The sequence below is a fragment of the Corythoichthys intestinalis genome, chromosome 11 (assembly GCF_030265065.1).
Source record: "Corythoichthys intestinalis isolate RoL2023-P3 chromosome 11, ASM3026506v1, whole genome shotgun sequence".
Lineage (NCBI taxonomy): Eukaryota > Metazoa > Chordata > Actinopteri > Syngnathiformes > Syngnathidae > Corythoichthys > Corythoichthys intestinalis.
This window is the reverse complement of record NC_080405.1, coordinates 43,386,770-43,404,166: the sequence shown is the minus strand read 5'-3', so window position 1 is coordinate 43,404,166 and position 17,397 is coordinate 43,386,770. Positions and strand designations below refer to the sequence as shown.

The 17,397-nt window shown below is 38.0% G+C and overlaps 1 protein-coding gene across 2 annotated transcripts in view; it reads right to left on the bottom strand.

Annotated features, from left to right (window-relative positions):
* atg2a (autophagy related 2A) overlaps window positions 1-17,397 on the bottom strand; it is a 54,610-nt gene that overhangs the window by 35,660 nt on the left and 1,553 nt on the right. Inside the window, exons 2-13 of one of the 2 annotated variants that reach the window (XM_057849899.1) lie at window positions 14,394-14,556; window positions 14,111-14,263; window positions 13,941-14,043; window positions 7,783-7,927; window positions 6,273-6,488; window positions 5,984-6,083; window positions 4,712-4,876; window positions 4,490-4,632; window positions 3,394-3,472; window positions 2,943-3,177; window positions 355-496; window positions 132-230 (exon numbers count right to left, since the gene is read on the bottom strand). In XM_057849899.1, the coding sequence (XP_057705882.1) occupies window positions 132-230; window positions 355-496; window positions 2,943-3,177; window positions 3,394-3,472; window positions 4,490-4,632; window positions 4,712-4,876; window positions 5,984-6,083; window positions 6,273-6,488; window positions 7,783-7,927; window positions 13,941-14,043; window positions 14,111-14,263; window positions 14,394-14,556 (1,743 nt within the window). The remainder of the gene's footprint in view (window positions 1-131; window positions 231-354; window positions 497-2,942; window positions 3,178-3,393; window positions 3,473-4,489; window positions 4,633-4,711; window positions 4,877-5,983; window positions 6,084-6,272; window positions 6,489-7,782; window positions 7,928-13,940; window positions 14,044-14,110; window positions 14,264-14,393; window positions 14,557-17,397) is intronic. The other variant, XM_057849900.1, reaches the window with a different exon arrangement.

The window sequence follows — 17,397 nt, the reverse complement described above, 5'->3', positions numbered from 1 at the left end:
AGCACAAGGTTGATACACAGATTTAATGGTTCGTCCAGCAAACTAATAGGCTCCATTGAATTGCTTTGCCTAATGCCGTACGTTGCTGGCAAATGACCTTGTTGTAATATTGTGTGTAAATGTTTGGATACCTTCCTCAGGTGCTTCTCACTGAGGCTGTAGTGTAACTGGGCACAGGGTTTGGCAGCAACTCCCACAGTAAACATGCTAGCCTTCTGGAATTGGAGCAACTAAAAGCCAAGCACAAAAATTTAACATGAATATTAATTTTAACTACATTGACACTTTTGTGTCTGAAAGAAAGAACAGCATTCTAACTTTTTCGACAAAATTTAATCGTAACTTTATTTCTACCTCGCTGTACTGAGGTCTGCCGTTCTCCCAGAGACATTCCAACATTTCTAGTCGGCTGAAGGAGACGTCGGAGGTCACCGCCCGGCTGCGACGTCTCCCGCTGCGCATTTCACAGGAAAGCTGCACCGCTGCTCCCGTCACTCTGAGAGGAAACAGTTTAGAGCAGGGCCATGACCAGAATAATAATACAGCATACAACCGTTTATCACAATGGATCTAGTGCAGACTTATAAACGTATACTAACATAAATTTATATTTATATGACATATAACTGATACAATGACTGTAATTAAATAGTTATTATAAATGTAAAGGTATTCTGCATTTTCATACAGAAAAGGAGGCAGCCACATGACTTTATGAAATGCAGTACACGGTGGTACAGTTATGTGAAAAAATTAGGACACCCTGTGGAAGCCTGTGTGTTTTCTAACATATTTGGTCATATGGATATTTAATATCAATTTTAACAATCTTGAGGGATTCAAGTAATAGAACAATTAAAACTGTAAAAAATATATATATTTTTTAATAACTTTCTGTAAAATGTTATTTTAAATAAATGCGATTTCTGTTGAGGAAAAAAATAGGACACCTCCCACATTCAATCCAACTTAAAATGGCTAAAATCACATACAGGCAAATCACATCAGGTTCACATGATTAGAACATTATGACTCAGTGTTTTGAAGAAGGCTTGCCTTTTTTTTTAAACCTCACATTTAGTTTGGTGTGCCCCTGACTGTTGAAGTGAGAGAAAACACCATGGCGAGATCAAAGGAGCTGTCTGAGGCCTTCAGAAAGAAGATTGGAGACGCTTATGAGTCTGGTAAGGGATTTCAAAAGATCTCAAAAGAATATAAAATTAGCTATTCCACTGTCCGGAAAATAGTCTACAAGTGGAGGACATTCAAAACAACTTCCAACATGCCCAAGTCTGGCCGTCCAAGCAAGTTCTGCCGAGAGCGGACCGCAGGATGCTAAAAAAAAAAAAAAAAAAAAAGTCTCTAAAAACCCTAAAATGTCATCACAGGACCTACAGCATTCTCTTGCTACTGTTCATGTGAAATTGCATGCCGCTACAATCAGAAAGAGACTTCACAAGTTTAACCTTCATGGGAGATGTGCAAGGAGGAAACCTTTGCTCTCCAAGAAGAACATGAAGGCCAGACTGAAGTTTGTCAGAGTGAATGTAGACAAACACCAGGACTTCTGGAATAATGTTCTTTGGACAAATGAATCTAAAATTGAAATATTTGGACACGAGAATAGAGGACATGTTTGGCGTAAACCCAATACAACATTCCAGGAAAAGAACCTCACACCAACTGTCAAACATGAAGTGTCATGGTTTGGGGATGCTTTGCTACAGCAGGACCTGGCCAGCTCAACATCATAGAATCCACCATGAATTTTATCATGTATCAGATGGTGCTTGAGGATCATTTGAGATCATTTGTGACCCAAAACATACCAGTAAATCCACCAAGGACTGGCTGAAGAGGAAAAATATGGAGGGTCCTACATGCAAGAAACCCCTAAAAAAATCTCACAGCTGAAAGTATTCTGCGCTGAGGAGTGGGGCAACCTTTCATCAGACCAATGTCAAAGACTGGTGAATGCCTACAAAAAGTGTCTTACTGAAGTTATTTCAGTCAAAGAGGGTAACACTAGCTATTTGGTGGTAGGGTGTCCTAACTTTTTTTTTCAGCATTTTTGTGATATTATTTGGCTTAATGAGTAAAACAATGTTAATTTTTGTTTACCTTCAATTAAATCACTTTATTTTCCATAGATAAAGAAAAACAGGATCAGACATTGATGTGTGAACATTTCTTAATAAAGAACTGAATATTGAATGGGGTGTCCTAATTTTTTCACATGACTGAAAGTCCAAAACTACATCTATAATTTAATAAGTTTAAGTGAACAACATCTAATGTGTGTAAAAGCGCTATATAAGCTATGCTACTCTGACATTATATACTAATCTCACAGAAAACCAGGTTTATCCCCTGATGTCATTTTTGTTTTGATGTCCTTTTTGGTGGGAACTCTGAAACTTCTCATCAGGACCCCAACACGGCATACAAATGACTGCTCAGCAGGTGAACCGTGTCTCGCTAAATCCTCCTCCACGTGTGCAAAAAAATCGAACTACAGGTAAAATACCTAGTTTCTTGCCAGACGCAACGAAAGAAACATAAACAATGACGTCATAAATGACATTTGAACGTCATAAAAGATTCTGCTATAAGTAGCGTTACAATATCATTACAACTTCATTTACCAAGAGGACACCTGGTAGGGTCAAAAAACTTTATAATTTATAGGACAAGAGGGAAGTCAGGACAGATTTGGTTATGACTGTATATGCTACCTATGAATTTTATTATTGGTTTGCATCTATTTCAATGTGATTAATATCACTTAATTGATAGGAACTCATTATATTATCGGCGATTGAAATTTTTAATCGTTGCTGAGCCCTGATTTACACGTGTCAAATATTAACACATACTTAAACTTACTTATTTAAATTTATTAGTAGGTGAACTGCAATAAAGTTGCGTTCATGTCTTCCTACCTGAGATGCGAGTGAGGGCAGGCCTTGGCAAACCCGCCTCTCAGGTGGTGAAAGTCTCTCTCGCTGAACATGCCGTCCTTAAAGGAGGCGAGCTCTCGGAAGAACACCCGAGACACATGAACTAACGAGGGGGCGGGCGGGTCCTCTTGCAGCATGGTTAGGGTAAGGCCGCCCAGAGTCAGACGCAGCAACGCGTCTGGCTTCAGCTGGTCCATGTTGCCGCTTTGAGAGCGGCCTAAAGATAAAAACAATGGAAGACAATCTACTTATTGTTTTGTGAATGTATAAATACTTTTCAACAGTACTTAAATCAGTTGTATTCTTTGTTAAATTGTCGAATTTTATACCTCCATGAATTCCGACACCATATATCCAGTCAGTAATTTTACTTATTTCAGATGTATCCTTTATTAAACTTAAATATCATGAGTGAGTACTTTCGTGATGTTACCTCTCATTCGTTGGTTGGCCTGTGGGAGACTGGAGAGGCAACCTGCTACTGGGTAACGTCTGGGACAGCTCACGAGGCCCTAAGAACAGCAAAAACAAAATGATCAAAGGACCTGTTATCCAGTCACACTTGGAATTTCAATGGTCATATTCCATCACTGAGAAAATTCAATCAAAAATAATAATGAAAATAAATAAAAATAAAACCATTTCATTTACTGTCATTGATGGTGCTAGACGTCTAATTCATTTTGAGTGGAAGGTGAATGAATGAATTGGTTACCTGGCACTGTCCGTGGTAGCCAATGACAAATACAGGTAGTCCCCTGGTTACGACGTTTTTTTTTTGTCGCATAAACAGCACTTTACAGTTTCTTATTTTTTTACTTATTTTATTAATATGACATGTTCTGTCCTTTTCAGTTTACAGACATCAAATAAGGCAATTGTGCTTTTCGAAGCTTATTCCTTCCTTCACTTTTGATCATTTGTAAAGCTGTAACACACGTCTGTTCAAAACGACATGCATTTTAACAATAAAACACTTGACACGAAACAATTGGTGTTCAAACATCCATCTAGTCTGATCAATATGTAAATTTAGATTAAATTAGCCTAATTTGCATAACAAAAGTCCGCTAGCTCAAATGCTACAAATGCTAATGTATTTACAATTATTATAGCAAATCGCTCACACGTAACTCCACAAACTAGCTGCAAACCTAATTACAAATGCATACACAAACATATATTAGCTGAAACAACTTACAGCCTTATGTGGGCCTGCTCCTCGGTCATAAGGTGACAGTCCAGCCAAACCCAACGCTGCCACATGAGGGCAGTGTATCTTCCATCATTAAACAAAATACACTACTTTTGGACTTCTTGGATGTTTATTTTGGGGTACTTAAAGCGTTAATTCCCCGCAGAAATTTGGTATACGTCGCCAGCATAGGAATGGAGCTCGTTCGTAACCCGAGGACTACCTGCACTTAAATTCTTAGACTTGTATTGCCATTGAAAATTGCCACTCACGATTCAATATGTCAAATTCTCCAATTCAAGTGAACTTTCAAGTGAAACTGTACATGTCATACCTGTGCAGCCAGCGCTCCAGGCTGAGTGAGGCTGGCCAGACTGTGTGTTGACGATTCCATATCGCTGTCTGACAGCTCGCTACCTGAGCGTACCGACGTCACACTGCTGCTCATCCCGCTGGGGCCCATTGAATAGAACATTTCTGCGAGGACATGCAACTTAACATGTTAATCGAGCTGTGATCGTACAGTAGGTGCAACTATGCTGTCAATATCACATGCCTCCGTTTTCCAGAGTGGTGACGTAAGGCTCCAGGTCGCACTCGGCATCCCACTCGTTTTCTCGAGGACTGGAACCCAGCTGCTTGCTTAGGTCTTCTTCGATCATACGCAGGTCGTCCGAGTCTAGTGGCCGGCTGCGCGCGCCACTGTGCTTGGTCTCAGATTCTAGATGGAAAAGAAGTCGATATTTGACGCAGATGTGTAATTTGGGCATCGTGAGCCATTTCATCATGTGTCATTTGAAATGTACAAGGAAATAAACAGTAAAAAAAAAAAAAAAAGTCAGATCCCTAAAATGTGTGTTGTATGTTACTGTAACTCATTGGCTGCCATTGACGGCGCTAGACGACCAATTAATTATGACTGGGACCAGTCGGAATTAACCCTTTAAGTACCTCTACAAAATAACTATCCTAAAAGTCCAAAAGTATTGTATTTTGTTTAATGATGGAGGATAGACTGCCCTCTATTGGCAGCGTTGGGTCGGGCTGGACTGTCGGCTTATGTGACTGAGAAGCAGGCGTCTGACACGGATAAAGGATAACTGTGCTGTGGTTTGGCCCACATAAGGCTGTAAGTTATTTCAGCTAATGTATGATTGTGTTTGTATTTGAAATTAAGTTTACAGCTACAATTTGTGGAGTTACATGTAAGCGATTTGCTATGATGAGAATTGTAAATACGTTAGCATTTGTAGCATTTAAGCTGGCGGTCTTTTGTTCGTCAAATTCGGCTAATTTAATCTACCAAATATACATATTGATCAGACTAGATGGACGTTTGAACACCAATTGTTTTGTGTCAAGTGCTTTATTGTTAAAATGAGTGTCGTTTTGAAGAAAAGTGTACATATGTGTGTTACAGCTTTTACAAATTGTCAAAAGTGAAGGAAGTAAAAAAGCTTCAAAAAGCACAACAGAACAACAGAACAAATAAACAGAACAGAACAGAACAACAGAACAAATAAAGTAAATTTAAAAAGTAAGATACTGTGAGGTACAATAATGTATTGTTTATGTTTATGGAACAAAAAATGACTGGGAAAAAAATGGTAGATGAGACTCTAGCGTTGTAAGGTCGAAATCGCACAAGTCAAGTACGTCGTAACCCGGGGACTACCTGTAATGTAGAGTATCGTAGATTGTTTTCCTGGCCCATGTGTCAATAATTGTTGTATCGCCGTTACGTGAAGTAATCGTGAGCCTTGTATAACAAATCATATCGCATCGGGAGGTAACCTGGAGGTTTGCACTTCTAATGTGAAGCACATACCTGTTTCTATACAAAGAGCTGCCAGCAGGTCAGTCAGGTGAGTAATCTGAGCCGGAGACAACAGCATGTGGACGCAGCCCACCTTCCCATCCAACTCAAACTGGTCACCAAACACAGCACAAGTTAATGTGCGATGGAAAAACACATATGTTAACACTGGAGCTGTAATTCCCAAACATTGTGTTTTGAGAAATGAATACATTTCAATTTACTGTACTTGCAAATTGAGACATCATGAATATTTCAGCTTGTTTATTTTATCACTAAAAACACAACAAGACACACACACCTTTGGTCCAGGTAGCATATCGTTCTGTTTAATCTTGACGGTGGTCTCAATGAAACCGGAGCAGCTTCCAATGAGCAGAGGCTGAGACGGGGGGACAAGCTCAAGGGGCTTCCCCTTTTCTTCCTCTTGCTCATCATTGTCACTTTCCTCCTCCTCCTCCCCTTCATCATCCTCGCTGGCAGTTGCAGACTCTGCTCGTTTCTCCTCAGGAATTTCCTTGAGCAGGAGAGACATTTTTGAGCACTTGGATGAATGAGCTACCACGGTTATGATGTTGTTTATCTAATTTAAGATTTTCTTTCAGTTGTCCATAAGGAAAAGACATTTTAGAAAAATACTTGAGCAGGTCTGCATGAAATTTTTCAAGGGAAGAGAAACATAATCAACTGGAAGTCTTGTGAAGCTTTTCAAGAGACACCAAAAACCATTTTCCCGAAAATAAAATTAAATAAATAAAAACTTTAAAATATATTTTTTTACCTCAAAATACATATTTTAAAATAGATATTCAACAATATTAAGTTTTTTTTAATTACTAAATTTCCTTCAAAAATATTGTGAAAAAAATACTTCAAACCATTTTACACTTTTTCCACAAAATACTTATTTCAGAAATATACAATTGTGCTTCAGTTGTATAAAGGTATAAAGGTGCTTCAATAAAAAAATTTTTTAAAAAGTTGCTTCATATAACGTATATTTTCAATTAAAAAAAAGTCACTTCAATAAAAAATGTGTTTGAATGCAAAAATAAATTTGAGACTCAAAAAGTATTTGAAAACTATTTTTCTTTGAATTGTTTTTTTTTTTTTTTAATTTAAGTTTTTTTTTTTTTTTTTAAACAACTTTTTTAACTGAAGTAATGTTGTTTTGAGTTTGGGCCACATTTTGGGTAGTACATTTGTGTCTTTATAATTTAAAAAAAAAAAAAAGTTGCTTCAATCAATTCAAAAGAAAAATCACTTCAATCAAAAAAGTTTCAATCAAAAAAAAAAAACCTTCAATTAAAAAAATTCAAAGAAAAATAGTTATCAAAAAATTTTTTTTGAGTCTCGAATTTATTTTTGCATTCATTCTTTTATTGAAGTGACTTTTTTCCATTGAAAATATCATTTTTGATTGACGCCACTATTTTTTTTATTGAAGCACAATTTTTTATTGAATAAAAAAACGACACAAATCTACCTCCATACAATTGAGCCTGCCCCCATATTTTTCTCCAATATTTTTCTAATTTTTTTTTTTTTTTTTTAAATCATCCATTTTAAAATGATTCGTCCATCCGTACAAAACTTCTGGGAAAAAAAAAAGTTTGTTTTTAATCTCCCATTTTTCTTCAAAAATCTTTTTAAAGGTCAAAACTGTAAAACAGTATGAGAGCAACCGACTGTACTTTTTCTTCTAAACAGCGACCATGCATTTTTATGACGTTCTTCCAACTAGTTAATTGAAACCTCGCGTCTCAAGACGCACTGTGTTGCGTGTCTGGAGCATGCAATATCTCTATCACCTGCTCCGTTCCCATGCTGTCATAAAAGAGCTGAACAACACTCAGCTGGAGAATCTTGTGCAGGAAGGCGGGTGGTTGGTGGATATCGACAGGCAAGACAGTCTGGCTGGATGGGTCGCGCACTGCCTCATCGAAGTACTCCAACCTGGACAAAAATCACCCAAAATACCAGAAATGTAGCTAGAGGTGTCCCGATCCGATCACGAGATCGGAAATTGGGCCCATCGTGCCATTTTTCAGAGGATCAGATGAAAAGGATCGGGTTTTTAATTCAAAAAATATATTTATTAGGGTTGTTCCGATCATGTTCTTTTGCTCCCGATCCGATCCCGATCGTTTTAGTTTGACTATCTGCCGATCCCGATATTTTCCGAGCCGATTGCCTTTTTTTTTTGCTCCAGATTCAATTCCAATCATTCCCGATAATTTTTCCCGATCATATACATTTTGACAATGCATTAAGAAAAAAATGAATAAAACTCGGACGAATATATACATGCTCTTTCTGTGAGGGGGATCCACGGATAGAAAGACTTATAATTCTTAAAGGATAAATGTGACTTTGTATATTGTGACTAAATATTGCCATCTAGTATATTTGTTGAGCTTTCAGTAAATGAAACTGCACCCATTTAACAGTTCTGCCCAAATGCATGATGGGAAGTGCAACCATGACTGTGCATAGGGGCACCAATTAATATATCTTCTCTGCGTTGGGAAAGAACATAGGGTGTTAAGAAAATGATCAACTACTACCTTTCTTCCCCACATTACCTCTCACGATATTTTTAATTGCTGAGAGAGGGATTGTAAGGCTTCAGCCAAATAAAAAAAGGCTCCAAAGGCTGTCAAAATTCTCTCTACCAATTATACGCTGCCTTTTAGCTCTATATATATATAGGTAAAATTGCGCCTTTATAGATTGAAAGCGATGATGCGTGAGTGGGTCGTGCAGCGCATGCGTTAATTAATTAACGTGATTAATTAAAAAAAATTAATTATCGCTGTTAACACAATAAATTTGATAGCCCTACTTTAAGCCAAAACTACTCTGGATGAGTGTAAGACATTTTGTCTGTAACGTTAAATACAATTAGAAAACGATTTAAATAAAATATATTTATATATTAAAAAAGGCATGTCCGATATTTTTTTGCCAATTCCGATACTCTGAAAATGACGTGATCGGACCCGATCGATCGGCATCTTAATATTTATGTTTCTCTACTTCATGCGCGTACAACCTCTCACTCTCCCTCCTGCTGCTTTTCTTGGTCAGCAGGCAGCTGGAGTTTGCTTGTTAAAGTTAACGATGACTGACAGGGGTGCTGCTTTTATCTTACCAGAGAAGCTTGGTAGCGCTACCTTCAATGCCGCTATCTGTCAATCATCGTTTAGCTTGTTAAAAATGAGCGGTGGTGTGTGCTGTGGCGACTCATTATTTAAGTGAGGCTGTTCTCAAAAGCGTGAGTGGATTTGAGTGGACTCACTCAATGAAGCATTAAATAAAGACATGCGTTTTTCTGCATTATTCTTGTTTTAAAATAATTTGGTGGGACAGCAACATGTTTAAAAGTTTTTTTGTTTTGGAAAAACACTTTTATTTCAGCATCGGATCCGGACTCGGTATCGGCAAATTCTCAAAATCAAGTGACTCAGACTCGGGTGCAAAAACATGCGACAGAGACAACCTAAATGTAGTTTGTTGATTAAACTTAGTACTGTAGAAAATGGATAAATGAATGAAAAATACGAAGGTGTAATCTATTGAGACGGGAGCCTTAAGGACAAAAACGAAGACTTTACAGAGTAAAATACTAAATATGTCACAATTGGATTATTTTAGATGATTGGAAACACAAAATGAGTCTTTCAGTTAAAACAGAGGAAAGTTAAAATACCAAGGTATGTATTAGTTGACGAGAATTGTGAAATTATCAGTCGTACATTGTGGCAACAGTCCAAGTTTGAACACAAACCCCATTCCCTACTTATGTAGAACAAGTGGAGGTTGGACTGTTAAATGATTCACAACACACGCAAAGAAGAAGGGCAAAAAACAAGAATGCCATAAACGTATACACATACATAGAATGGACAAGATAAACTTGCTGATTGTGCAGCGGCTTTGTTTGTTTTGCTCATTTCTCATTTGAATTTGTGAGCCACATTCTAATTTTGTGTTTACAGTTTCCCTTTATTTAGTAACTACAGCTAATGGCCATGACATTGAAAGCGCGTGTGGATTGCATGGATTAAAGTGAACAAAAATTATTTGACTGAAACTCTTTTTCTGTTGTGTTTTTAAAAAATTGCCAAGAGCAAAAATTAGAGGAGATAATATTGTCACGGCAGTATCTGAAATGCTTTATTTCAGTTAGGTAAATCGACCTATTTACATTAATTGGACATTGATAATGAAGTTTCAGAGTAAATGTATTTAAATAACAATATAATACTTCAATAACCTATGCACTGTTGCAGAGCAATTGCATCACTTGAATGCTCAGCTTCAGCCTCAAACTTGGAAGCTTATGTTTGCACCATTTCCCGACTTCTTGAGGTAGACCAGTTCCTTCCTTCATAATTTCCGACACAGGCTTGCTTGACGCCTTGGCCCGTTTTGTAAAAACGTCTATTACAACCAGCGCCACTTTTAGTGAATCAGTGAAAATGCGTAGCTCAATATGAATTTGTAAACGAGGCCAAAATCTAGTCCAGTCTACCTCAAAAGCCAATGACAAAAATAAGAACAGGAAGTGATTATGGGCAAACTGCATGTACACACTGGATTCTTTCCAATTGAAGAGCTTGTTGGTTTATATTGCCGTAATTTCTGGACAATAAGGCGCACCTGATTATAAGCCGCCACCCACCAAATTTGACACGAAAACAGCATTTGTTCATAGATAAGCCGCACTGGACAATAGGCCGCAGCTGACCTCACTGTATTATGGGATATTTGCACCAAAATATATTAACCGGTAACACTTTATTTGACAGCGGCATCATAAGACTGTCCTTAGACCAAATGAGCCAACATAAAGCTTTAAACCAATTGGCAGTAGAGCTTCATTGCTTCAAGAAGCCTCATTTGGCCATCACTGCTCCCTTGGGGGAGACAGTCCTCCTCTGCTGCCATCTGCTGTCAATACTGTTGACGTCCAACGCGCCTCCTAGCATGCATTGCAGCGCTAAAAATATTAAATAATAATCAAAATCCATGTTCTGCGCTAATTATTTCTTCAGTTACTCTTCCAGTTGTTTCATAATTTGCTAGCTCTGGTATTTGCTAAAACTTTATTTGACAGGGGCACCATAAAACTGTCATAAGACCATCATAGTTATGAAATGACACTGCTATGAGCATTAATGATATCATGACAGATGTCATTTTGTGTCATCCAGCAAATTATCTCACTTTTGAATGGAATCAAAAGATCCGAGCTGGACATATATGGAGTGTTGGTGACATAATTTGCCAGATGATACTTAATGACATCTGTCATAAGCATTCATTCACTGCCATAATAGTGTCATAATCATGTCATAATTAAGACGGTTTTATGGCAGTCTTATGACACCGTTTTCAAAGTGTTACCTATTAACCCAAATAAATCAACAAATAAACTGCACTGGACTATAAACCGCCGGATTAAAAATGAGGGGGAAAAGTAGCGACTTATAGTCCGAAAATTACGGTAATAGAGCATAATTAATTGAGAGAAATCGGAAGCTAAAACCCAGCAGAGGTCTGTAACAGAACAACAAACCTAATACAGGCTACAAAAACATGACAAAACTGGATTCAACAACTGTAACAATCACTAAGGCTTGTAAAACAATTATCGGCCCCATTGTCTCACGCATTACCAACCACCAGCGCCTCCTGCGAATTTCCATCAGTACAACGGAGGACTTTAAAGGTGCTATATGGAGTTTGTCACTTTTTTACTCGTGGCTGGCACCTCCGGTCCAAAGCATAATTGCAGCCTGTGTTAAGCTTGTGCATGGTAGGCACGCTTGTACGAGCATGAACATAAAGTAAAGGGTTTTCTCCCATTGAAACAGCACCAGAAACATAAAAAAAACATTGTTTATTGATATAGGGATATACAAACTATCAAATCAAATCTAGTCAATATCTCGGCAAGCCGCCTAGGATCGGTTTAAAGACTCTGCTGATGAGCAGGAATAGGATACAGGTACAACATTGGGAACTCATCCCACAGCTCTGTATAAAAACAATATGACCAGCAACAGAATGTGACAAAATCATGCTAGTCGTCATACCAGCTTCCCTTGCTAGCTAGCACAGCTTTTCATCTAGTCCAGGCCAACCGCGTCGTAACCCCCAGCATGCATTTCACGCGTAAAACGTTAAGGGAGTGTCAAAAAATGTATTATTAGATGCATCGCGATTCGACACGTGACAATTCGATTACGATTCATAAATGTTCAAAAACAATTATTTTCCCCAATAACTTCATGACAGCCGCTTGTAGCGGAACGAAATTCAAGACACGTCTGCCGCCCGGACACCATTAACGGACGCACGCACAACATTATGATGGACGCTGCCAGTTACTGAGCAAGAGATATACTCCTTTTCAAAAGACTGGAAAATAAATTTGTGTATGAGACAGCAGGTACCCAGCAGTCACGCTTCTGTCCGCAAGTTATTTTTTAGAGCAAGAAGAGAAGAGAGTCAGTTCATTGCTCCCTGTCTTTCAGTTGTCCAGCAGTAGTTTCAAGTCATGTCAATTGAAAAATGTCCTGAGTGTGTTGCTAAGACCCGTGTGCGTCTATAAGAGGGGAATCTTGTACTGTTTAGCCTTTGATGTTGTTGTTTTTGAGATGTTACCAGTTAGCGCCGAGCGCTAAGCTAATTTCCATGTCAATTTGTGCATTGTTTGTTGGTGTACAAAAGTTACTCCATATGCAGAACGTGTAAAACCATGATTAAGTACAGCGGTAACACTACAAACATGCGAAATAGTACAAAAATCTGTGAAAACAAAGTATATTGGTTAAATAAGTCTTATTTCTAAAGACACTTTGTTTCCAGAAAATGTGGGATTCATTCCACCTACGTAAATTTTATTGTATTGTTGAGAGAAATAAGTAATGCCTTTAAAATGGGTAATGTTTTTGCACTTTCTTGTAAAAAAAAAAAAATAATAATAATAATAATAAAAAAAAATAAAACGCAGTTTAAGGCAGGTTTTTGTTGTATAGGCATGTTTCCACCGTTCCTGTTGAATGAGTAGGATATTTTAAATAAATAATGGACATAAGTTTGTTTGGCTACTTTATTAATTAGTAATGCACGATGCATTGATAATCGTGATAATCGGCAATACCTTGATCATCGTTTGGTAATCGAATCGTAACACCTTGAATCGAATCGTGGGGTGCCTAAAATGGCACACCCCAATAAAACATGTCCTCCCTGTAGGTCAAAACATGTACTAATTATTATAGATTTTTAAATCAATGGCAATTATGTATGTGTTTCTAATAAAAAATTTAGTAAAAGAGAACAATTGTGGCTTATTAGAGCCTACAAGTCTTTAGGTCCGAGGATACCTTTAAGTGGGTTAGAAAATAGTTTTTGCCAAGCGGACAAAAGACGGGGGCTCGGTGTAACAGCGCTGCTGCCATGGAGACAGGCTTGGACGTGGACAGGCGCATGTTCGCCTAGAGTAAAGTGAAGAAAAAAGGCTTTTTGGGGCAGTCTCAGTTATACTGTCAGGGCTCTGTGTACTCATCAGGGCGTTGGTGGAGCATGCATGGAGTAGATAAGTATTTCAAAATAACAATAAAAATTCCATACAGTACATTTAAACTTTGGGATTAAAATAACATAAAACAGGATGTGCTTTTGTTCTTGCAGACAATATCACAAGACGGTAGCAGCAAAGAATTTTTTTATTTTTTTTTAATGAATTGGGGTATTTTCAATCTCAGAACTGATTTTTTTTTAAAGAGCTATGTGATTTCTCGCAGGCAATCAGTAAATAAACTCAATGATAACCAAATATCATTAGCACACAAGCACAAACTTTGCTGAATATCTCTCGCTCAAAAAAAATGAGCTTCACAGTTGTTGACAGAAGGATAATGAAACCCTATTAAAGACAAATAAAGATATTTACCGTTTGATGTGCACCTCTAAGGCAACGCCTGTTTGCAGGTCTGGGGGCTGGTGCTCGATGCGTACGATCGTGTCCAGGAGGGTGACCTTAATACGACGCAGGACTGCGCACAGAAAAACGAACCAGATGAGCTTTCGAATGTGTTGAAAGTTTAAACACTTGACACTCACCCGTCTCTATTGTTTGTGCAAACATCTCCAGCCCTTCTAGTGGGGCCGGCGGTTCCTCGGACGCCTCCGGGGGGTCCTTCAGGCACTCCTGGGCCAGCTGCATGCTGGAGGTCATGCTGGATGACCAGCTTTGGGAGTCCCAGCCGCCGCCTGCTTTCAAACCATGACAAAACATTAGCCTCGTCCTGATGCCAGGGTACAAAAAGTGAATGCGTTCAATATTTCAAACCAAAAATCTTAACGCATGAAAGGGGGAACAACACAGGAGTTCAAGCAAACTCACCTATTCGGTACTTGGGTCTGCATGTTATCTGGAGACCTGTCACTTCCACTGTGCAATGGTCAGTGAGCAGAGCTTGCCAGGGAATGGTCACTGTAATGCTGCTCACAAAGCCGTCCACTATCTCCAAGGGAGCGCCCAGGGACTCCAAAAGCTCGTTGACAGCCTATAGACAAAAGATGAGACATATTTTGAGTGCCATAAATGGAACGACACGCTGGCGTTGACTCAGATCTGTAAAGAATGAGTGACTATTGCTGAAGATAGCTTGTTTTAGTTGCTGAGGGAATTTTGAATGTTTTCTGAAAACCAAACATTCAATATGTGAAGAAAAATACATGATTTCGAGCCAAATGTAAATATGATACGCACCCTCTGAGGCGTCGAGGGCACATTAGTGCTGCAACGATTAATCGATTAAATCGAGTAATTCGATTAGAAAAAAAGCTTCGATTCAAATTTGCTGCTTCCAGTATTCATTTGAGTAGAGTGGCGTACTAATGGTTTGTTTTGAAAGTGTTTGCATTTAGTTTTATTGATTAGGGTGGATACACTGCCCTCTAGTGCCCTCATATGACATAACTCATTAAACATGGCTGAATCCACCTGGTCCCTGTTAAGACCAACATAAAGTAAGTTTTCATTTGAGTTAATGTTTTTTATGCATTCGTAATTTAGTTTATGGGTACATTTAGCAGTTTTTTGTGGGAATGCGTTTTTGAACCATTTGTTAAGAGCATTGTAAAAAAAAATTAGCATTTTATAGCATTTAAGCTAGCGGACTTTTGCTATGCATGTTAGACAATTGTTCTCTTGTTGTAATTCGATCCTCGTTTATTTTTTTTAATACCGTTTGAGGCTAAGCTCAGGTATTTTCATTTATTTTTAAATGAAAGTGCAATTCTGCATAGTTTGAAAAAACGCTCAGGAATTTTATTTTTTATTCGCATTTTATGCTCTTTTGAAAGTGCAATCTTAGCAAGGCTTTTTTTTACATATCCGAAAATTTATTCTGCAACGCATTATATGTTCCCAAGCCGATTACTCGAGTTTTCGAACTAAATAGCTGATAGATTAATCGACTACTAAAATAATTGATAGCTGCCGCCCTACTCCACATGTTAAAGCTTTTGGATTAAAATGTGAAAGAGCGCCAACATTCATGAAAGTTGAGTTGGGTCGCTTCAACTTTGGTGGATGATACGCAAAATATGCTGGGGGAGACACTCATGATTTAGCATCAATGTTCTCATTTGTTGTGATGAATAGGTGGATTTTTACACAATCTATAAACATGATTAAGAGATACATTGCTCAAGGAATACACACCGGTGAGCCTTCCCAGGAATCAGGCAGGAAAAAAACATCAATTCCGCAGAGAGCAATTCATGATTTCGCAGCTTGGAAATTGTTTTTCCGCAGTGGATTAAAAAAAAAACGCCCAAAAATATCCTGTTATGAAATCATTTTATGCAATAATTATGTAATTTCTGTAGTTAAATTACATGAAATACCATAACACTGTGAGACATCGTAGTTATAAATTAATAAACATCAATACTGTCTTGTCACGCTTAGGCAGATTTATTTGCATTTCTTAGAATGTGAAAAACATCAACAAACAAAAAATACATTAATATTATTGAATCATACATTTTTTTTTTTTAAATTATAGACAATCCTCTGGTCAAAATGGACTTGGACACCAATATGACTGAATGAGATCATCTCAGAAATATATAGAGTACATAAGTAGCGTTAGTGGTACTTAGAGGTCCAAGTTAGGCCTGCACAATACGCATATCGTTTGAACATCGCCCTCACAATATGCGCATGCGCAATAGTCATATTGGAGGACGCACGATTGCTTTTGTTTTTTTGTTTTTTTTGACATATAAACTTGTTTTACTTCATAAAGGCTGCAAGTGTGCAGATCCTGGATCCCTTTTCTATGCAGCAAGCCTGGATTAAAAGGCATTGTATAAATTAGGGATGTCGCCGATCAGATCAAGTGATCGGAAATCAGTCCGATCATGCCATTTTTCAGAGAATCGGGTTTCCAAAAAAAACATTTCTGTTTCATGTTCGTACAGCGCTTCACCCTCCCTCCTGCTAAGAAGTGCGACCAAATTGTTTTTCTTGGTCACCAGTGCAGCTGGCGTTTGGTACTTAACGTTAATGATGATTGACAGTTTTGTAGCTTTGATCTGGCCATAAAAGCTCTACGATCAATGGCACAAATGTGTTAATATATAATATATATTAATAATAATATTAATATATAATATATAATACTTTCCTGACTTTTATTTATCATGAATCATGTTTGTCTTTGTTGTAAAGTACTTTGAGGACCTTTGCAGTTTAGTAAAGGACTATAGAAATAAATTTGATTGATTGATTGATTAATCATCATTAAACTTGCAGCACAGTCTTAAGTGTGCTGTACCACCTCATTCATTTTGTATGTAACAAGCGGTTCTCGGTAGCGTGAGCATCAAAGCATGAGTGAATTTGAGTGGACTCACTCAATGAAGCATTAAATAACGACACCAGTATCCCCGCGACCTTAGGAAAAAACGGTTCAGAAGCTAAATGAATGAAGGAAATATATGAATGTTATAGAGAGTGATTAAAAGTATGGCGTTAAAGGGGATGCATTGAAAAATGTGGGTGCATCTACATTTTGTGCTGGTGCACCTTATGAAAAAATTTGCAACCAATGCAAAAAAGTAAGTATGGAGTAGACGTGGGCCGATTACCAGTTTCAAGGTACACCGTGGTATGAAAGCGTCAAGGTTTCAAATCTGCAAAAATTATCCGTCATACCATCCCTAAGGTATTAGCTATTTTTTATGTCCTAAAAATGCATGGAAAAATCCCTCGCTTGCAGCTGTAAGGCTCAACCCTCCCCTACTGGTTGTTGCTCAGTGTCAGTGAGTCAGCTGTGCTGGAGGAGGTGCAACTCCTGAACTTTTTCCCCCATCGAAGAAAACGAAATTGCTGG